Source organism: Barbus barbus (assembly GCF_936440315.1).
Source record: "Barbus barbus genome assembly, chromosome: 18".
In the NCBI taxonomy this organism is placed as follows: Eukaryota; Metazoa; Chordata; class Actinopteri; order Cypriniformes; family Cyprinidae; genus Barbus; species Barbus barbus.
The window spans coordinates 7353971-7377819 of NC_136746.1; the positions used below are offsets into that span (position 1 = coordinate 7353971).

Below are 23849 nucleotides of genomic sequence, written 5' to 3' on the forward strand. Positions count from 1 at the left end.
CATTTATTAGATAAAAATGCAGTAAAAATGGCAATACTATGAAATATTATCATATATATATAACAACTTTTATATTAAATATTTATATAAATATTTTATTTATATATTTATTATATTATTTGTATATTTTAATACAGTTCTTCAGTGTCACATGATCCTTCAGAAATCATTCTAATATTGCATTCCAAATATTATTTTTTTATCAATGCTTCCTGCAGGGCTCCTTTATTAATAGAAAGTTTTAAAGAATTCTGTCATATATGTAAATACTTATACTTTTTCTCTTTTTTTTTTGCATCAACATAAATGTCTTTACTGTCACTTTTGAACAATATGAACAATATGCAATATGATATGTTTAATATCAATGGAACCATACAAAGTGCCAATTTTTTAAAATTGAGATTTATATATCATCTGACAGCTGAATATATAAGCTTTCCATTGATGTATGGTTTGTTAGGATCGGACAATATTTAGCCGAGATGCAACTATTTAAAAATCTGGAATTTGAGGGTGCACAAAATAAAAATAAAAATCTAAATACTGAGAAAATTGCCTTTAAGGTTGTTTTGATATATTTGATATATTTACGGTAAGAAACTTACTAAATATCTTCATGGAACATGATCTTTACTTAATATCCTAATGATTTTTGGCATAAAAGAAAAAATTCTATTTTGACCCATGCAATGTATTTTTGGCTATTGCTACAAGCGACTTAAGACTGGTTTTATGGTCCAGGGTCACATTTATTTATTTCATGTGTTTGTTTGTTTGTTTTGTGTACCATTACAATAATTATATAAAAATATTATTATATTAAAAACTTTTAACATAACCGGTTCTTTTAAAAAGAACTCAAGTATGAACACTTTCAAAGAGTAACTGTTTCTACGACTAGCAGAGCATAAGCAGAACATGCCTTAATGTGGAGGACAAGTGACATGCTAGTTTGTCGTTTTCACACACCACGTTGAACATGGGAGCTACTGCTTTAACCATCATATTTAAGCAGTAGCAATACATAAGATTTAACACTGTATATTAAAATTCAAATCACAATATCTGAACAAATTGTGCAGCCTTAAATCAGACGTTAGCTTTAGACCACCCACATAAGAACAGCAGTATAAAGAAATTCCAAGCTACAGGCTGACATCAGTTTGGCCAGCATTAGTCTCAGCTCAGAATGGACAGTTAGTACATTTCAACAAGACAAGCAAATAACACCTCTGCAAGAACAGAGAAAAAGAAAGTGACAAAACGTGGGCTAAAAGAGCTTCTGTCTTTGAACAGCTGTAAAACCACAAAATATCTTTCTAAGAGGATATGACTACCTTCGGAATAACCTCAGGAGACATATATATCCATTTTGCCAGGAGGCCCTGGTGAGAACTGCCTTTCTACAGCTACCAGCTTTGCCCTTTTTCCAATGTACCAATGTTTCCAATGTATTGTTGATTACTAATGAAGGCAGTTCCGGTGACATGTCAGACCACAGACGTCAACCTGCTGTATGAATGGTTTACTTACAGTCATCTCTGCACATTAAACTGCAATGGCAGAAAGTATTTGAATTAAAAGAAAAAAATACACACTGCAGGAGAACGAGGGAAGACGGAGAACAGGTAATCACCATTATTACATTTGATCCTTCCGTCACTTAATAAAGTGAGTAATAACTGTCCTTTTCTGAAACCACCCTCTAATATTTCTAAGGAAAAAGTAAGAACGAGGAATGAGAGAGAGAGAGGCAGTGAGTCAGAGAGGAAGTAAGGGCTCTAATATTGTGGGAAAGACAATTAAAACAATTAAGTCTGTTAATATTTCATATAAGACATTAAATATCCCAGTCCCAAGCTGCTGCCACTGTTGTGTAATTCTATTACTGGATGAAGAATCCCCTGGTGCAATTCTCAGAGGCAAATTGAACAGGTCGGATTGAGGGAGAGATGTAATTACAATGGAGATCACACAATCACAAGGACACACAGAACGCACACTGTTGTGTCCTTTCACAATTGCAATATGGTGTAAATTTGACACTTCTTGTGGGGTCATGGGGAATTTGTCTTGAAATTGTAATTACACCTAATTAGAACAATTAGAAAAACACTCACGTGACACGGCAGATGTGCTTTTGGATCCTCATTAAGAAAACATGCAGTTTTAAGAGCCCGTGATGTTTTCTGTCATTGTTTGAATTCTAAATCTGAAAGTTTTATTTAAGTGAATAAGTGAAATTCTGATAGCTTGTAATGCTAAAAAGTATAAATTAAAGTTGAGTACAACAGGTTTTTTAGCAATGTTTGGATCATGTTGATCACTTGGTGGCCTTAGAAATTTGCGTATCAAATACAATACAGAAGGCTAAGAATATATTACACGACCTCAAAGCTAATACACGTGAACCGAAAGCCACAATACTTCAGTTTTGATTTAATGCGGTCTAAGCAATATAGAAAATATTCAGACGGCTTTCCATAATAATAGCCTGTGGACCGAGGTTGCCTTGGACAGACATTTCCGTTAAACGTCTGTTTAATGGTGGTCTGCGCTCATCTCAATAAATCGCAGCTGAAAAGAGCCCTGTTGATGGCTTTAAGCGAGGTAGAGGCTACAGGCTTTATGGCAATGTTGTTATCAAAAGTGATTTAAGCTTTTCACATTGACATTGAAGGCCACCACCAAGAAAGACAGTGGCATTGAGAGAGTTTCCTCTGAAGTTGGGTACACAAGAGTGATGGCTACAGCATCTGAACACTGCTGTGGAAGTGTGCGCAGCGATTGCCATGGATCCGTGAAAACGGATGCAATTACTGGAGTATGAGTAGACCGGGTTCTTTCCATTAACTTAAGAAGGAAAGCAATTTAAGTACATAAATAGCAACTTGCATCATAAAACACGGTAAGAAAAAGTGAAAATACATTGCTGACATACGCTGTTGTAGGTGATGAAATACATAGAGTTACTACTAGATCTAGAACTTATCCAGTGCTATTTATCCAAATGAGTCAAAATAATACAAGCCTAAAATATGAAAAAAACCAACAACTTTAGAATACCTTTCAGTCACAAATAATTACAAATGAATTCTAATGATTACTCTTAACTATAAGTATCCTGTAATGATAATGATAAACACCAGCCAGCCAATCCAGATTCCCACATTAGCATCACAAATATACCCCGAGGCTGTTAAGTCCCTGCCACTCAGTCTGTATATCACAGCAGAGATGCCGAGAATTAGCCTCTTCCGCTCTGGAGCAGAAAACGCACATCCTCCGCTGGCTCTAACAACTGTGAATTAAGCTCCATTCTTCTCCAGCTTTCAAAGGCTGCTGAGTTTCTCTGAGCCATCAGTTATCATACCGCTAACAGCTGTAAAAACCCTGGAAATGCACATAGGAAAATATTTTGTTACAGACCAATCAAACTCATTTACCAATGCCCGCAAGAGCATGCTGAGTGATTTAATTACACTGTCTGATCATGTTGGACCATGAGGAGACGTTTATAGATGCTCCCGTCCAAATTCAGAGTGTCTGAAGGCATAAGCAGAGGAGAATGCATGATGTGCTCAGGGTTGTTTTCTTCGTTGGCTGATTAGGGAGGGCTGTCCAGTGGTCAGATCAGGCCCCAGACCCGAGGATGATTAAACTGTCAGTGGTGATTTATGGATAGCGTTATTACAGCATTTTAAAAGCGTTTTTTTAGTGATTTGTCAGCTTTCTTGCCCTCAGAATTCAATCATTTTCCTGCGCCGGCCTCCAGGGCTGGACTTCCCGCACTACTGAGCACGCAACAGCCACCTGCGCACATACTGATACACATTCTGGCACACATTAGGCACACAGACCTACACAATCGGCCCATGGTGTGATAGATCCCCTCCGCCTGCCTCCAAAACAGATGTGGAGTATGCACAGAACTTAATTACAGAAAAGATCTGAAGAAACCAGCTGAAACCAGCATAGATTTTGGATATTCACCTCTGATTTTCTTATATTACAGGATGAATGAATATCTACTTTTATTTAAAGAAATGCCTTAAATTGATCAAAAGATTTATACTGTTGCAAAATAGTTGTATTTTAAACAAATACTGTCCTTTTGAACTTTCTATTCATCCGAAAATGAAAACATACAAAAAAAAAAAAAATCTTGAAAACCAGAATAGAATGATTTCTGAAGGATCATGTAACACTGAACACTGGAGTAATGATGCTTTTAATATATATTAAAATAGAAAAAAAGCTATTTTAAACCGTAATCATTTTTCACAACATTACTGTATTTTAATGTAAAATGAATAAGAATGGAATCAAATCAGGATTCTAGTGAATCAGAACTTGTGAATCGAATTTGGAAATGCGTATCAATAAACACCTAACCATAATTTTCAGAGACCCTGTAGCATTTAAAACTAATATAAAACATATGATGATGTCAAGTCTTTTCAGCAGACCTGCAAAATTGTTCTTGATTCCCTATTTAAGCCTCTAGAAATGAAAGCACACTCATATGCATCCCTGCGATGCCCAGTCAATACACCCGATCCATCCTCTCTGTCAGTACAACACAATCTGCCTTCCTGATCTCCCACAATCACATTCGCCTTTCAGCGGCATTGCAAACTATTAGCCCAGCCCGAGAGCGAATGACCCTCAACAACCGCTCAAGTCTATCTCGGCAGCCATCTCCAATCGTAATCACAGCTCCACTCAATCAGAGAATTTCACACAGCAAACACCGGCAGCTGCAGCCGCGCGCCTCCGCTGGCCTCGTCAACATCACCGCTGACAGATCACCGACACCCGGGCTTTCTTAATATTAATCAAACAGCTGGTAAATTACAGGGTCCAACCAGATGACAGTTGTGGTGACATCACAAAGCGCTATAGGTGGCAATGCCAGTGGCAAGGCCTTCATCTGAACAGATGGATACGGTAAGACATCACAGACTCTCGCTGCATGGAGAGACGTATGTGATGAATGGAAAGAAAGAAAGAGAGAGAGAAACAGAAGAGACATTAGAAGAGGGACATATCCACACAAATATAAACTTAAAAGTTAAATTGAGAGCAAATGGAGACTTTTGCATAAAAGTGAAGTATGTCATTTATGCACAGTATATGTTTTGAAACTATTCTCATACAGGTTTCCTTAATACTATCTCTGTTTACCATTAGTCAGAAAAACAGGCAATCAGTGTTACTGTTAAGTAAAACTAAAACTTTTACAAATTATTTTTATTAATTGAAATAAAGCTGAAATAAAATATAAATATTACATTAAAAACAAAATGTAAATGACAATCATAAATATGACCTTGGCAACTAACTGAAAAAAAAAATTTAAGCACTAAAATGACTAAAATTTAAACTGAAATAACAATAAATTAAAGCAAAATAGAAATATTTACTTCTGCTATTGCTACTAAAACTTGAAACTTGAAAACCAAAAAAACAAAAAACGAATTGGAATGAATAGTGAAAATCTAAAAATAAAAGCTAATTCAAAATAAATAATAGAATAGTTTAAAAATAATACTAATATAACACTGCAGACACACATACGCGACTGGTTGAGCCAATGCAGCCTATAGTTGTCTGTATATAATAAGATGGCATAGAAGAAATCACAACATTTCAACATTTTAACACTCTTCACCTTTAAAACAAAAGGATTTATATTTTTACTGTGCACAAAATTAAACAATAAAATAAAAAATAATTAATTAATTAAATACTAAACATTTTATTTAAAAAATGTAAAAAAAAAAAAAAAAAAAAGACAAAATTCGTGTCAAACTGGGAAGTGGTCAGGACAGAACACCTGTTGTAAAACCATCATTATTTCTGCAATTTCAGAAATTCCACACTTTGCCTTTGAGTCTCCAGAGCAACGAATGACACAAATACAAAGGGAAACGAGTTATACTCCACTGGGGCAAAGACGCACACTCAGCAGTAAGAGTAATTGGCTATTGTTGAAGGTGGTCTTAGAGGTGGCTCTGGATATCACGTAACAGCAAAGAAAAAGTGAGCAGCATGACAGCACAGAAAGATAGTGATATTACAGAGGAGACACTGAGAATAAAAGCTACGCCTGCCCCAGCCACAGACATGAGCAAAGCAGGCTTTTACTGACACACTTTCCAGAGCATAAAGAAAGGAGAGAATGAAAAGACAGAGCGATGAGAACATCCTGAAAGACAGAGAGAGCCGGGGTAGATGACATCCTTCTGTGTTTGTAATTACGTGGCTCTGTCAGAGGCGACTGCATTGTGAGCGAAGGTGGCAGTGAGGAGGGAGAAAGAGGGCGCGCTCTCAAACTGAGATGCCATCTGGGCCTGCGCTCTCCTCTGAATGATAACACTGCCCGGCCCTCCAAAAAACCTGCTGCTTCCGCACTCACACACACACACACCCACATACACACCAGAGCTCGGATGAAAAGAGAACACATGCCCGCTGGTGTGGATGAGACGCAAACAGCAAGACAAGTTGAACAGAATCTTCCGGATTCCTCCAGAGAATGAGACAGCCGAGCTGGATGGCTAAGATAAGACATGAGAGACATGCTAGCAACTGAAAGTGGATGAATTAAACCAACTTGCTGCTGGATTCTTAGTACCTGCAACTACAGCCAATCAGAAGGCCTGAATGAGGGGAGGCGGGAGTATGACATCACTCACTAGCACCACTCACTGGAACTGCCATCATACATGCATTAACCAACATAATAAAATGTTGCCCCAATCATATTTAACTGTTTCTGAGAAAATGTATCATGCTATTTAATGGCACTCACTGGACATCCCACTTTAAAACTGCCATGAAACATGACACAACCAACACAATTGACTTTTTTCATGACATTGGGCTGCATCTGCTTATATTGCCTCTTGTGGACATGTCACCAGCCAAAGTTATCATGCATTTCCAATAAATCTGGTTCAACCATTGACGTCTGAATTCGCAAGCTAAAAGAACTTCCGAGTCTCTTTCCAAAGAATCTTATCATGATGCCGTAAATAATGAGTGAGTCAGCAAGTTAACAGTTGGAGAACTGCTAACTCAGTCCCACGCAACAGCACATTCTGGCAAATACATATTGTCGCCAATCAGGGTTAAACTGCATGCTTGATGTCAGGAGGAAGGTTGTGGCCTTCCTCTCTTCCCAACACTCACACTTTTGTGGTTAAGTGTGTGAGAGACTCGAAAAAGTGCACTGACGCAACACTTTGTGTCCTCCCTCACCACCGCATCAAAGGACAGCGACAGCAGCCACCTGTGCCTGGAGGGAAAAAATCCCCCAGAATGCAATGGTACAAGCAGGGGATGCTTCAGTGGCGCAAAGCCCCGCCATGAAAAGGGAGGAGGGGGATACGGTCTGTGCATCACCGGCTCTGGCACAGACCCACTTCAATTAGCTCAGTGTGCTGTGGAAGGTGCAGACACCAGCGCATCAGAGCGTCTGAACACACCGGCTCTCCTGTGCAGAGAACACACTCACTGCAAAGACACACACAAGCACTACTTCATATGCAAAGGCAAAAATTTCTGTTAAGCAGTACATTCTGAGCTCTGTAAATAACTAAAGACTATGATTTTGTTGTAGTTTGAGGAAGTATTAATATAAAAACGTTTTTTTCTTTTTTGCAAAATATAAAATATTTGTATACAAAATATAAAATATTTTATTATAACTACTAATAATTTTTTTTATAAAATAAAATATATATATTTTGTATATAATGTTAAACTATACACTAAGGATGGCAGGAGAAAACCAACACATTTTAGACAGATAAATAAATAAATAAGGTTTTCATTCCGATTTCAGCACCAAGACACATGAAAACATTGGTTCAAATCAAAGAAAAAAATCCATGTTAGCTTAAGGTATTGTGATGAAATAAACTAATGTGATTTCCATTTTTAAGTACTTAATTTAATATGTTATCCAGTATATTAAGATAGTCTTTCTTGTTATGCAGTATAGAGTCTCAAACCTACAAATATCCAGCAGCTTGTTCCAGGACTTCGCAGTGAGTGGATACTCCATAATGAATTTGCATATTCATATATTTCTGTGCTTTTGTCCCTTGTGTAAATGCCCTTGTGTGTTAAAAAACCTAGATCTGTCTACTCGCTCTGTTGTGTGTAATGATTTCTGCTCTATTTAAAAGTGCAAGGCAGCACCTTCCTTTTCAGAACGCCACTGGTGCCATTTAAATAAACGTAGGGGGGAAGGGGTTTATCCCATCAGCCAGAAAAGGCAGCCCAAGGCCTCGGGGCAACTCCGGTGTGTATGTGTGTGTGTTCTGTTTAGGCACATTTATAAAGGAGACAGTATTTGTGTATATGTGTGTGCTGCCTCAGGAGGTGCTGACACAGAGGAAATGATGGTTCTTAGCGGTGAGTGCTACTAAGCTAATATGCAGCAGGATCGAGATTCTGCTGGGCTCCATACTGAGGCCAGCATATGGGCTACTCTGTCACACAAACACACGCCACATGCCTCCAGGCTCAGAACTACCAAATCCTAATAACTCGCAGCAAAAATCATGCTGTACAACTAACCAAGCCTTTAAAGTATCCCTCAAAATCCCGCTGCACATCACATGCAACAACACATCAGTACTTTTGTAAATAACGATCTCAGACTTTCAACAGTACACAAATTGAGCCCTTCAACAGTTCTTCAAGAGCTAACTCGGCACTTTAAAATATTTCGAATTCTACAACACATCTAATTCATCACTTCAAAAAACACTTCAAAATCTGTAGCTCAAACAGCAGAGCATGGTGCTAGCAATGTTAAGGTCATGAGTTCGATTCCCAGGAAATGCATGATAAAATCTCCATCTTCAAAACAATGTCAATCATTTTGGATAAAAATATCTACCAAATGCATAATGTAAATGTATTACAACACTTCCATATAGCGCCTCGAAAATCCACAAAGACCTACTAAATAACTAACTCAACATACCTACTATATAACTAACTCAGCAATGCCTCAAAGCTCTACTAGACAACTAACCAACCCATAAATGATGATAAAATACCCACTACATAACTGAACCCTTGTGATAACCCCTCAAAACTCCACTACACAACTTACTCAACCCTTTGTTAACCCCTCAAAACTCCACTACACAACTAACTCAACCCTTTATTAACCCCTCAAAACTCCACTACACAACTAACTGAACTCTTCAATAACCCCTCAAAACTCCATTACACAACTTACTCAACCCTTTGTTAACCCCTCAAAACTCCACTACACAACTAACTCAACCCTTTGTTAACCCCTCAAAACTCCACTACACAACTAACTCAACCCTTTGTTAACCCCTCAAAACTCCACTACACAACTTACTCAACCCTTTGTTAACCCCTCAAAACTCCACTACACAACTAACTCAACCCTTTGTTAACCCCTCAAAACTCCACTAGACAACTAACTGAACCCTTCAATAACCCCTCAAAACTCCACTACACAACTAACTGAACCCTTCGTTAACCCCTCAAAACTCCACTACAAAACTTACTCAACCCTTCGTTAACCCCTCAAAACTCCATTACACAACTAACTGAAGCCTTCAATAACCCCTCAAAACTCCATTACACAACTAACTCAACCCTTCGTTAACCCCTCAAAACTCCACTACACAACTAACTCAACCCTTTGTTAACCCCTCAAAACTCCACTACACAACTAACTCAACCCTTTGTTAACCCCTCAAAACTCCACTACACAACTAACTCAACCCTTCAATAACCCCTCAAAACTCCACTACACAACTAACTGAACCCTTCGTTAACCCCTCAAAACTCCACTACACAACTTACTCAACCCTTCGTTAACCCCTCAAAACTCCATTACACAACTAACTGAAGCCTTCAATAACCCCTCAAAAATCCATTACACAACTAACTCAACCCTTCGTTAACCCCTCAAAACTCCACTACACAACTAACTCAACCCTTTGTTAACCCCTCAAAACTCCACTACACAACTAACTCAACCCTTTGTTAACCCCTCAAAACTCCATTACACAACTTACTCATCCCTGCGTTAACCCCTCAAAACTCCATTACACAACTTACTCAACTCTTCAATAACCCCTCAAAACTCCATTACACAACTAACTCAACCCTTCGTTAACCCCTCAAAACTCCACTACACAACTAACTGAACCCTTCAATAACCCCTCAAAACTCCACTATACAACTTACTCAACCCTTCGTTAACCCCTCAAAACTCCATTACACAACTAACTCAACCCTTCGTTAACCCCTCAAAACTCCATTACACAACTAACTGAAGCCTTCAATAACCCCTCAAAAATCCATTACACAACTAACTCAACCCTTCGTTAACCCCTCAAAACTCCACTACACAACTAACTCAACCCTTTGTTAACCCCTCAAAACTCCACTACACAACTAACTCAACCCTTTGTTAACCCCTCAAAACTCCATTACACAACTAACTCAACCCTTCAAAACTCCACTACACAACTAACTGAAGCCTTCAATAACCCCTCAAAACTCCATTACACAACTAACTCAACCCTTCGTTAACCCCTCAAAACTCCACTACACAACTAACTGAACCCTTCAATAACCCCTCAAAACTCCACTACACAACTTACTCAACCCTTCGTTAACCCCTCAAAACTCCATTACACAACTAACTCAACCCTTCGTTAACCCCTCAAAACTCCACTACACAACTAACTGAACCCTTCAATAACCCCTAAAAACTCCACTACACAACTAACTCAACCCTTTGTTAACCCCTCAAAACTCCACTACACAACTAACTCAACCCTTTGTTAACCCCTCAAAACTCCATTACACAACTTACTCAACTCTTCAATAACCCCTCAAAACTCCATTACACAACTAACTCAACCCTTCGTTAACCCCTCAAAACTCCACTACACAACTAACTGAACCCTTCAATAACCCCTACAAACTCCATTACACAACTAACTTAACAGTTTGATAAAGCCTAAAAACTTTTCTAAAAATGAATTAAACTCTAAACAAGGATTATCAAGGCATCACTGAATTAATATCTATTAATTAAAAGGACTGTGAAATACTGAGGAAGAGTGAGTCTAGTTGTCAAAAACACTGAACCATTCTGTGCAACTGAGACATTCAATTTGTGTGAAGAACTCAAAACACTCAGGCACTGAGATGAGCACAAGGCTGGTGACTGCGGCTGTCTTTTCAGAGACAGACAAGGTACTCCATACAGCACAGGAACATCAGATGACAGGTATGACAGTCTCAGCGTTGTTCATATATCAGTTAGCAAATGAAGTGAAGCACAGAACCATGCAAATCCCCTCTCCGCTCTGGCCTCACTGATTGGCTGTCGCCTAATTGTGTTGCGCTGTCACAGGACGAGGCGGTAATGAGTTAATAGGTTAATCTAAGAGAATGAAGAGCCACACACATCACATGCTCTTGGAGAGGAAGGTCACATTTATGCTGAAAACATGACTTTTTAGTTACAACATCTTACCCTTTACTAAAAGTGAGATCCATACTGTGTTTTCAGTGTGAAACACTGAATCCTACAGAAGTATGACTAAACAAAACTCATTACCTTGAAACTGTAAATCTGAGCAAGCCCAGATCTAACAAATCAAGGGTGGTTATGGCTTTAGTGTCACAATGCTATTAACAGGGAAATTTTTGGCTGCGTACTGACATTATATAAAAACCTGCGAGAGCCATTAGCCTTTAACAAAGAATTAAAATGCACATTGGGTGTGCAAAGGGTATGAGATAAATCACGCTAAGCAGGGAAAGGAATCGATCATTTCTCAGATGGCCTGAATTGCTCTTTATCTATATTAAACAGAAGAGTCTAATGAATGGCACTTTAGATGGTCCCTCCATGTCCTTTAAAAGGCATCTGCTTGGGCCCTAGCCCAGAACAATTGAAAATCATTCAGAAGAGGCTAGATTCAATTAATTCAATTAAATATCTCTCCCGTACCTTGAACTTTGTGCTGCTGACAAAAGGTAAACACATCAATCTCCTTTTGCTACCCGAGCAGCAACAATCCTCAAATCTGACCAAGCGTTAACTTCCAATCTGGAGCAGACTGAAAAAATAGCCCAACGACAAGAACAGCAGAGGTCTGAGCAAGACCAACATGCTGACATGGTGCTTAGGTGGAAAAATAGATAACTGGATACTTTTACCAGATAACCTCAGTATTGTTTAAGACATGAGATATTTAGAACAATATCAACTGCTGGTCGACCAATATGGGTTTTCAAAAACCAATGATAATGCTGATATTGAGAGTGGAGGCTGGCTGATGCCCCAAAAAGTAATTGTGTGCTGTCCTTAAGCAACACCCAAAAATGTAATAACTAATCATGAATCCAATTGATATTTGAACTAGATCAGTGGTTCTCAAACCTGTCCTGGGGACGCCCAACCACAGCATATTTTGTATGCCTCCCTCATTTAACACACCTTATTCAACTCATCAGCTCATTAGTGGAGTCTGCAAGACTTGAAATGGGTGTGGCCCATGAGAGAGACATACAAAATGTGTGGTGCCTGGGGGTCCCCCGGACAGATTTGAGAACCACTGAGCTAGATAGCACATGCTCACTTTATAAACAAAACGGAAGTTTGCTTGGTTTTAAATGATAAAACAATCCAGTTCATCATGAAGACAAAAAGTACTGTGAAACTTGGTTGTCAAATACCAGTGGATCATGTTCATGGTTAGTTTGAACTATATTTAAGGTTACTCTTTATAGGACAACCTGTGAATTTAAGGAGAGCTGATTAACAGTAAATGTAAAAAAGCTCAGAGAAAAAATGTTAAAGTTCGTTTTAATAAATGTGTGCAGCAGGGTTATGGCAGTTAACAATTAAAATTGAAACCATAAAAAATGTTGTTACTTGGGGAAAAAAAGGCTTACTGAAATCTTAAACTTATTCAAATTTCAACATTTCTCATTTAGTCTAACTTGGTGTACTAAAATAACTAGAACATAAAATGATATACACACATATAAAAAAAATAAATACAAAAACAAACACCTAAACTACTAAAACTTAAAAAACTGATAAAAATGGCAAAAACTAAACTACTAAAACTAAAATAAATAAATAATAATATTGAAAATAATATTGATAAAAACCATAATAGTATCTCAATGATACTAAAATAGCACTGGTGTGCAGATGCCACTTCATTTAATATTGTATGATATGTGTTAAAACGACAAAGAGTGTTACTTTCATGTTTTTGAAAAATGTTGTGTAAAGATGCCAATGGTGTCAAAACATTCCCAGTTTAATGAATCTGTGAAAACAACTAAAAATGCTGTATTATGCATGCCAGGCCAGTAGTTGCCGATGTCACTTTGTAAAGAAATGCTACATACCTGCGCACATTGCATTACTCACGTAAGTACTTGCGCATGACGCCACTGTTTTCACAAATTCACATTTTTGCAGTTTCCACAGATACAATAACGGTATTGCTTTCAAAAACCTGCACATTGAAACCCATTTTCAAAAGTTTGCATTGGCAGGGCCCCAAAATGCTGTTGTGGTGTAAATGATCATCCAAAACACATACATTTTTTTTTCTATTTTTAGTTGAAAATGGTGTTGTGTAAACACCCTCTCAGACTGAATCAACTGAATGGCTCTAGCAGATAAACAGCCATCTATAAAATGATAATGCCGTCCACTTATACAGCAACCCCTAATAGTGACAAACACTACATTTAAATGCAGGTAAAATTTAAATAACCAGAAAAAATACTTTTTGATTAACACGTTAGATCTCAGGCACCATCTCGCTGGAATATGAATTATTTCAGGTTATAGGATTTCGCTCTCAGAGGCAACGGGCAAGGATAAGGAACGACAGGAGACCAAAAACTATTGACATAAACAAGCTCAGATGTTGCCTTTTCATTCACCCTCTTACTTTGAAATCAATATGACTCTGCCCGTGTAGGTAGACTCTATTCACATTCTCCTCTCACCCAGTCTCCCGGCGAGCCCGTGGCGGGCTGGAGACTTAGTCAGCAGTCTGTGAGAAACAGTTTCAATTACACAGAGTGCTTTTAAAATGAGGGATGTGAATGCATTATAAAGCTCAACGCTGATGTATTCACTAATAATGACGGCATCACAGGAAGGCGGCCATAATAATCCCCAATGATATATAGAGTAACTGATGGAAGCAGAAATGGAAGGGGGTTGTCATGTGATTGATTTCTCCTTGAAATGAATTGGCGCTGCTCTTGAGCGAGGAGAACTGGGGCACATGACTTTGTGACACGATGACCCCGTGACCCCTGTTCTCTGGCACATCAAGTACTGTCAGATGACAGTCTCTGTGAGTGTGTTCATTACTTTGCTCTAATGACCCTTCAAAGTCATATTGTGACAGGAAATGATGTTCAGAAGATTTAAGGAAGGCATGCTTGCCTGAAATAGCATGACCTATGGTCTGATGCCAACCTTATTAATCTGTTGTGTCTGTTGAATGCACAATCACCTCTTGCTTTTGGAGCATATCAAAATATCACTGCGCACGTCAATGCAAACAGCTAAACTTAAGCTAAACTTAGTGTCGCTGGCACACAGTGAGTCTCAGAATATAAGCTAAAGTGAAACTCACCTCAGAAACCTGCCTGCGACTGGCTGCAAAAATGCAAAATAGTAAACAAACTGTAAATAGTCACAAAGGAGAAGTAGAGGCTATCAGAGTGAGACTGAAAGGCTCAAAATGACAAGTGTTAAGATACGCAGAATCCAAACTGAGATTAACCTCATAAGTGACTAGATTAGAATGCCACACAAATATAGTAAACCACACAGAAGACTCAACAATTGGTTAACATGTTGCTAAACTAACATGGCAATACTCGAACAACCATAAACACTTATCATGCATATACGGAGTCCATTATATAGTTTTTTTTTTCATTCACAAATTTCATTCATAAATTCTTCTTAGCTAATATTTTATAAATATTAAGTCATTTTTTTGTCTTAAAAATACTCTTGAAGAAAATCCTTGTCTTAAATCTTAAAAGGCAAGTTGTTTCAAGGTGGGATGTTTCAGAATTCAATTTGAAATTACACAATCAGACAACACTAAATCCTGTTATTTTATGCTTAGGAATGTTCTGTAAGCATTTGAGAACCAACGCTTAAAAACTTCATCTTTTTCTTAAGATTATTGAGAATCTGGCCTCAGATCAGTCCTATTTGAGAATGAATGGTTAAGTGTTATTTATGATCAGACTCAAAATATTATTTCATCTGTTTTACTGACTCAATTATATGGTCACAGTGGTTCTTAAGTTAACAGTTCACTAGAGGAGAAGATTTTCAGTTAAAAATGGAGGTCACTATGAGCTATCATTGTATGGAAAAGAGCTGCATGAAGATTTTTCCAAATTTCTATTTGAGCATACATTATGAAATACATTAAATGTAATGTCCCTGAATTGCACTTCTGGTGTTGTAAGTCTCCTGTATCTCTCTCCGTCTCTAGCTCCTAATGAGTGCACAGCTCATATTCTACTCCTCTAATGCCACAAAGTGAGAGGAATTGTAAAGCATCCCAGAAAGGACAACTGCTTTACAACTAAAGACAGAGTCCTAAAGAAGATAATTCTGGGTAAATTGACTTTGACCCCAGTAAAATTCTTCAGGATTAATTAATTGCTCCAATAAGGTGATGAATGTGACCACTTAGACTAATTGTCAGTGGAGCATGCGCTTCTCCAGTCCTCATGGGATCTTTAAGGAGCTTTCATGAAAAGGGCTTTTCCTGAAAGTAAACTGTCTTGTATTGAAGTTTTAGAAGGCAAAGTCATTAAAATGGGTCCTCAGAGTGTGATTATCAGCCCATCAGATTTTCTCTATGTGAATTTGTGTGAAAGATTAATGACCACTCTTAGTGTGCTTGTCCTGTTTGGGTAGCGATAAATCAGCTGTTATGTACGAGTCCTGTTTCTCTGGTTAACAACATGTGTGATAGGATTGTTGTATTTGTCAATGAGGCTTCTTAGTTTTGTTTAACAGACTAAACAAACTTCTGATAAGTGGGGCAACTGGAACCATCTTGTTAATTTACTGACAACCAACTATTTTTTTTTTCTTTCTTTTAACCAAAGCTTCCCCAATAGTTAGTCATCCTATCATATCTGTATAAAGTCAGTTTGCAGCCACTTAGGAAAGGGCATTCTGACTGACAAGAAAAGTGACCAATCACAGTCAATTTTTGTGTTGACATGCCATTTAGTGAGTAAAAACAACAACAACATTCAGCTGGGTCACCAAAGAAATGATCAGAAAGACTTTGTGCAAAAAACTATCCAAAACTATAATAGTGTACTGATAATATTATTGGCATTAACGTTTAAAAATAAGTTTTAATGGTTTTGAAAGAAGTCTTTCATGCTTACCAAGGCCGCAATTATTTGATAAAAATATATTGTGAAATATTATTGCAATTTTAAATAACCATTTTCTATTTGAATATATTTTAAAATGTAATTTATTCTTGTAATGCCAAGTTGAATTTTCAGCATCAATACTCCAGCCTTCAGTGTCACGTGATTCTTCAGAAATTATTCTAATATGCTGATTTGCTGCTCAAGTTATTATTAATGTTGAAAACAATTATTATTATTATTTTAATTTTTTTTTTGGGGTGGGGGGGTGATCCTTTGATGAATATAAAGTTCAAAAGAGCAACATTTATTTTCAATGAAAATCTTTTATAATATTATAAATGTCTTTACTGTCACTTTTGATCAATTTAAAACGTTTGCGGAATAAAATTATTATTTGTCTCTCCCCCCTCCCCCCCAAAAAATACAGATCCCAAACTTGTAAAAATATATGCTTGTGAACATCTAGTACTGTAAATTTGCTAGTAAGAGCCTCCAACAAAACTATGAATATCTTTCAAAGATTTGATGACACTAAACTGGACATTTTTGACAAATCAGGTAATTAGTTGTTCCTCAGAAGCACTCCGTACCTTGTAAACAGGACTTCGTTTCCAGGCAGACTGGTGCACCCAGACTCCCGGAAGTTGCACAGCGCCAGCCAATCAGCTTTCAGCCAGCTCTTGCCATTTTTGTGTGCAATATGCATCAGACTGTCAGTGTCTGTGGGTGGTCCATTGCCATGCTGTCTGAGGCTCGACATCCTACAACTAAGAATATCTTGAATTTAATTCAGAATGTTTGAACATCGCACTTGAGTGCCTTGAATACTAAATATTATGTACTTCTAGTCACTAAATTGCAGCAGTCAGTTATTTAGAAAACTTTTACGACACCATAAAAGAACAATTTGGTGTACAAACCATGAATGACCACTGAGCATTACCATGCCTTACGGCCCCACATAAATCTCTGTTTCTATTACCGTCTCTATTCAAACAGTAACTAACTCCATTCTCTATGGATGTCAGCAGCACAACTTTGCCACATAGGCCTTGTACTGATGGCAGCGGCTGCTCCCTTATTAAATTCATCACCTTTATTACAGCGCCGAGTGCATGGCCTAGCATGGCTGACTGCTCCTGTTGCCCATTGAGAGCATTCATCTGCACTAACGGGGGCAGGGGTTTACGCTTGGTCTGTGCATCGGCCTGTGAGCATCACGTCTGCTTCACGCAAATGCATCGCTCACAAGTGACATGCCAGGGCCGGTCTCACGTCCCATATCTAAAGGCCACAGTACCCTTCAGAGCGAGAAGAAACGGCTCTCTACAACACTAACCATGGCAAGGGGTTTCAAATAATGTGTATCAAATATACTTGCGCTTGTTAAAGGAAGAATTGTGGTTGTGGTTTTGGCCAGTGGATCCTATTCACATACTGTTACGTTGTAAATCTAGCACATTTTTTTGGTTACACTTTATTTTGATAGTCCACTTTAGACATTCTACTAACTATAAGTAACTTTGCAACTACATGTCAACTAACTCTCAGAGTAGACTGTTAGGGTAGGTAGCATAAGTTGACATTCTAGCAAAGTGTCTCAAAGTCAGTATGTTGTATGTTGTAGACCCATCAAAACTTTGCAAAGTGTTGGAAGATATTAAGCAGACAGTCTACTAATACTCTAATGACTGCTAGTTGACATGTAGTTGCAAACTTACTTACTGTTAGTAGAATGTCTAAAGTGAGTTATCAAAATAAAGGGTTGCCTTATATACAGTATATATATATTCATTTTTTAATGTATGTACATTTACAACACTATACTTTGGGTTATATTAACTTGATAATGAATTTCAGAAATATAGTTAACGCTGCTGCGTGAGTGTTTCTAATACAGCTATGGGAGTGATGGTAAATTTTACATCTTTCTCTCCTCTGACAACTTTAATCAATCTCTCCACGTTTTTTTCCTCCTTTTGAAACTTGTTTGTTTGTTTTGCTATTGGAGCAAATGGGAATGCTTAAAACATATCTGTTGTATTTTCTGTTCGCCATTATAAAAGTTTACCCAACTTCCTCTTCTGAGAACTGCGGAAATGAGTAATGTTCAATACAAAACAGTAAATTGCTGTGGTGGATGTCTGATTTATTTGAATTTTTCTTATTTAAAAACACAATTAATTATGTCCTCTGACCTGCGTGCAATTCTATATTTTAAGGGATTTTCCTATCACGAAAGCAATTCCAGTTTAGTTAGTTGGAGGATTTTCTCAGCAAATATTGATATAAGTGATTAGCTGTACTTAATTTGATTAATTAAAGTAATGCAATAAATTCAGTCAAATAATTTAATAGATAAGCAGCCCTAGTTTTAAATGCCATCTACTATTCAACCAGCTTTCTCATCCAAAGTGTCAAACAGTACTACAAGGACAGTCCCCTGGAGCATCCCAGGGTTAAGTGAAGTGCTCTAGTGCACAATAACAATACAGGATCCCAGACACTCCATCAGTATACGGTGCCCTCTGATTAAATGTGAACTTGTGACCTTTGGAAACCGATAATATAATCAGCCTGGCTCTATACCTACTAAATGAACACCATCCCAAATGTTCAACAGGAAAAAAAGAGAAAACAATAATGATATTATAGTAATTTATGAGAGGATATAACAGTTTGTCTGTATCTCTAGTTTCAGTAGATTACAGTAATCTAGAGTAATTTACAAAAATTAACAGCGCTCTCATAGTGATAATGACAGCAATTGCCTAAAATCCAAAGTGCTCCCAAGCTACTGCTTGCATCCGATTATGTGATATTACAAACGAGAGTGTAAAATGAATGCACATTATGAGATGGATGCAAGCCGACACAAACACTCACATTCACACACTCTCATCCAAACAGAGCCAGATTTGTTGGATATTACAACACCCCACGGGGAATATCACACATGCGATCTCACACAGCTACTGAGCGCTTGTGAGCAATCGCTTGCCTCGATTATCGATGATGCAACAGATTTTCAGCACTTTCAATTCATTTCTCCATTTTCATTCTCACAGAGCCATGCAGAAAAGAGTTTCATGTATGATCAATGCAGCGGTCCAGCATGAGCGGTAGACCATAATTTACGTTCTCCACATCGTTCTAGGACAGAATAGAGCTGAGCTCAGCAAAAGCTGATGATTTAGCGTTGCTTTGGTGATGGTTCCACTGTAGCGACAAAGCTTCTGAGATTACAAAGGAATATATATACACTATATAAAATTCTGGGTTAAATACAACCCACCGCTGGGTGAAATATGGATGAACCCTTGGGTTACTGCCCATTAAACATTTAACCTAACTATTGGTTGAAAACAACCCAGCATGTGTTCTGTCCAATATTTACCCAGCACTGGATTGTATTTAACCCAGAATTTTTTAGAGTGTATATATGTTGAAGCAGACAACAGGACATTCATTTCTCCATGAATCCAGAGAAGCACATTTTCTGATCTCATAACCACCCAACTATCATGACCAATTGCGATCAGTTTTCTAAAAGGCATACGCTCCTAACATTCAGATCTGAGCAGTGTGTCCTGTTTATTGGAGGTCAGGGCTCAGTTCTGCAATGGTTCAATAGTGGAAGTGAAACCTACTGCTCAGTTCACTCTCCTGAACACAAAACTAACTCGCTGTCTCACTCTGACGGAGTGTGTGCTCCCTTGACAGCGTTATTAATTCAGATTTGCACAAGCTGACAAACCCATAATGTGTGGTGGAGGAAACGACTCTAACTGGCATATTACTCAAAAAGATTGCATTAAACAGTATGACACATATCTATGCCAGATTCTCACCAACTCTCTGTATAAAAATCTGTGAAATCTCACAACGTGAGTCATAATTTGCAAGTGAAACGCAGAATATTCTTCATGTTGGCAGGTAAGATCAGTCACATCGTCCTGATTACATGGCTAATGTTACAGGCGAACATCACCGCTTTATCCAGAGAGGAACGCTAGTTTCGACCAGAGGGAAAGGCTGTAAATGTGAGTGACAAGAAATAAACAAGTAAGCGACTGTGAAACTGCTGCAATTCACAAAGCACAAAGTGTAAAGCCAGGCTGAAGGCCCTCCCGAGGGGAATATGATGATGTCCGAAATGCAAGTTTAACAGGATAGCGAGTAAAAGACATGTTTTGATGGATTTATTTTAGTGTCTAAACTGGCAAATAAGAATTTATTTGATTATAAGTCTAAAAATGAAACTGACATTTTAAAATGGCATCACAGAGAAGTTATTAGGCTTACGTCACTCTGCTGTGATTTGCAGATGAATACGATCTTCGGGTATTTAACTGCGGATGCCAAGGGACTGCATCCACACTGGAATGGCATGCTGGGCGCAGATGATTCACCGGCGGAAAACAGTTATTTGGGATTGTGAGTGTCAGCGATTATAAACCTACCAACCTTCCTAACTTGAGCGAGGGAGGGTGGCAGCGCTCAAAGATGTCAAAAATATAACGACTCCCTCTCCCTCATACTGTAATGAGAAAATAATGATGAGTAATGAGTCGTTAATGTAGAGTAATGTGTGTGATGATGGAGTTTTATAAACGTAATTTAAAACTTAGGTTTGCTCAAGAGGTTCTAAATTATTACAAGCACATCATGATCTGAAATTACATTTGTTTGACAACAGTTTTTTTAAAACAGATTTTCAATTGGCAGGGAAAGTCCGTAAAGAAAAATAAAATTGAAAATGCATGTGTTAAATAGGCAAGAATATTACAAAACAAAAGAACAATGAAAATCAGTCAACAGTGACAGAACGGCCTCTGCATTCACGAATAAAAGGAAGAAGGTGGTTAGAGGGGGCCCTCTCTATTAACAGGGGTCATTTAGATGATAGATAGATAGATAGATAGATAGATAGATAGATAGATAGATAGATAGATAGATAGATAGATAGATAGATAGATAGATAGATAGATAGATAGATAGATAGATAGATAGATAGATAGATAGATAGATAGATGCTTTTAATCATCCTTTTAACAGCTAATTACCGTAATTTAATTTGCAATAAAGACCCAAGGCTCTCTATAAAACATTTATGAAACAGTCTGAATAAGAAAAAAGCACAGTTTGGGGAAATATATAAACCTTATTAAGGACTTTATAAAGTTGACAGCAGGAGATGGGTACAAGAGGTTTCAAAGAATTAGTCAGGAGCCCCCTGGTGCCACAGTACACGTAATTCTCACCCTAAACCACAAATTACTGGTCTACTGCTATAGGACAACAGTTAAACCATGTCATGGTGCACATACTGTATTAAAAGACTAATTTGACAAACTAAGCTTTGCGAATATTAATGTATTATGCTTAGATGCAGCGAAAAAACGGCTTGTAGACGTTTGTTGTGCGTGCTGTTTTACATACAAATGCTAGGTTCTTTTTTATAGCCTATACTTAACTATCGCTTTCACATCCTGGGCCATTTTGTTGAGTTATTTTAGTAAACAACAGCTCTGGCTCCTACTATTTAAATAGCAACGGTCCAGAAGAGGATCTGTAGGTGTGACAGTAAGTTTCTCTTGCTTGTGTAGGCTCTCTCACTACATTTTTGTTGTTATCCTGTAGACATCAGTCCAATACATTTTACACAACTATTCACTTGTAAGTGATGGTCAACTTTCTCTTTTAGGTCGATGGAATGAGCTACACCAGTTACACACCGACTTCTGCCGTAAATCTCTGGATATTTGTGTAAACTGGTTAATTTAGAGTTTAAATGAGAGAAATTTTACTTAGGCTACGAGTTTTATTTTTTGTCTCTGAGAAAGTCTCATAAACAGCTGTCTCTCAAATATTAAGGTGAAATTGTAAAATTAACCTATTGCATTACTGTCTCATTCACATAAACATATCACAAATATATTTTTTTCTCACGAGGTATACATTAAGAACCATTGTAAAATCATTTCGCAAGCCACAGGTATCCCCTTGCAACGGAGAAGTAGAGATTCCGAATGGGAGCGTAAACTTAAGCAGCTATTAAAGCAGAACTAAAAGGCTGTATAAATCGTGTGTTTGGCAAAACAGGGATGAAGATCTGACACCAAAAATTCATCTGACGCTATAAATTGTTACTGTTAATCATTTTGCCTTAAGCGCGTACGACCGCGCTCCGTTTCCAGCTCCGTTCGGTGGGATTTGACGGACATTACCTTCGTCGAGAAGCCGTTCGAGGTGGTTGAAGATCCCACAGAAGTTGGGTAGACTGCTCATCAGTTTCTTATCGTTCATGAGCTGCATCAGATAATCTGGGGTCGGTTTCGGCTTCTCTTTCGTTTCCATTTCCCCCACCATATTCCACAGAAATCACCACCGACGCCCCAAAATAGACGGAAAAAGTCCCAAAATAAATAAAAGCTTGGATATAAATAATAAATAGAGTACAAAAACGCAAGTGAAGAAGGCAAGCGCCTGACTCTTCCGCGTAAAAGGCTGCTGCCTCTGTCTTTACGCACAGTCCGCTTCTGTAATAGGCTACGGCAATTCGGGAGATGAGTTGTTTAGGGCAGCTGATGAAATGAAATTAAACGAACAAAATGAAATTTAAACGTGTGGAGAAGGATGCCAGGTCTCCTTTCAGAAACAATTCCCGATAAATTCCACAAGTTACTCGCAAAGGCGACTCCCTCGTGCCCAGTGCCTCTTTTAAGATTTATTTTAGCGAGAGATTTGTCCTTAACTTCCTCTTGAGGCGGTGAAAATGCACCCTTTCCCCGAGTTCCCCAGAGCTTCCTGTGTCTTGTCTGTCTGTGTATGTCTACAGCAGTCTGTCCCTCCCGTCTCTTACGCGCAATAAAGGCGCTTTCTCAATGAGATTGGCATTCGGTCCTCCGTTACCGACCAGCTCATCTTGCGCTCTCGAGGCCGTCACATGATCACACTGAGTCCCAACAGCAGAAATCAGACTGTGGGTGGGGAGAGAGAGAGAGAGAGAGAGAGAGAGAGAGAGTCTGTACATCTGAAAAACAATTAGCCCATTTTAAATGCGACTCGTTTCTGAAGCATGTCTGTAAGATATGCATCTGGCGTATTGCGATGAATGGCTTGCCATGAACTCTTCCATAGAGATGCAATTTTTTCCCCTATAGTGCGTGCAAACTTGAAGTGAACGTATCCATTCTCCAAAATGCTTGTTCACTAACCAGTTATCAGCACAATTTCTGTGTTTGCTAAGTGTTTTCATGTACTCCCCATCATGTCGTTTGGAGAAGATATGGTTTGTTTTCATTGAGATGTTGGGCGAATTTTGAGCTGCACTTTCATAAAAAATATGT

The 23849-nt window shown here is 38.1% G+C and overlaps 1 protein-coding gene across 4 annotated transcripts in view; it reads right to left on the bottom strand.

The window, feature by feature from the left end:
- Nucleotides 1-23470, bottom strand: part of qkib (QKI, KH domain containing, RNA binding b) — a 97151-nt gene extending 73681 nt beyond the window's left edge. For 3 of the 4 annotated variants that reach the window (XM_079439610.1, XM_079439609.1, XM_079439608.1), the window contains exon 1: nucleotides 22728-23457. In XM_079439610.1, the coding sequence (XP_079295736.1) occupies nucleotides 22728-22869 (142 nt within the window). In that variant the 5' untranslated portion in view covers nucleotides 22870-23457. Of the gene's footprint in view, nucleotides 1-22727 lie in introns of all 4 variants that reach the window. The other variant, XM_079439607.1, reaches the window with a different exon arrangement.
- Between the last annotated feature and the right edge of the window lie 379 nt (nucleotides 23471-23849).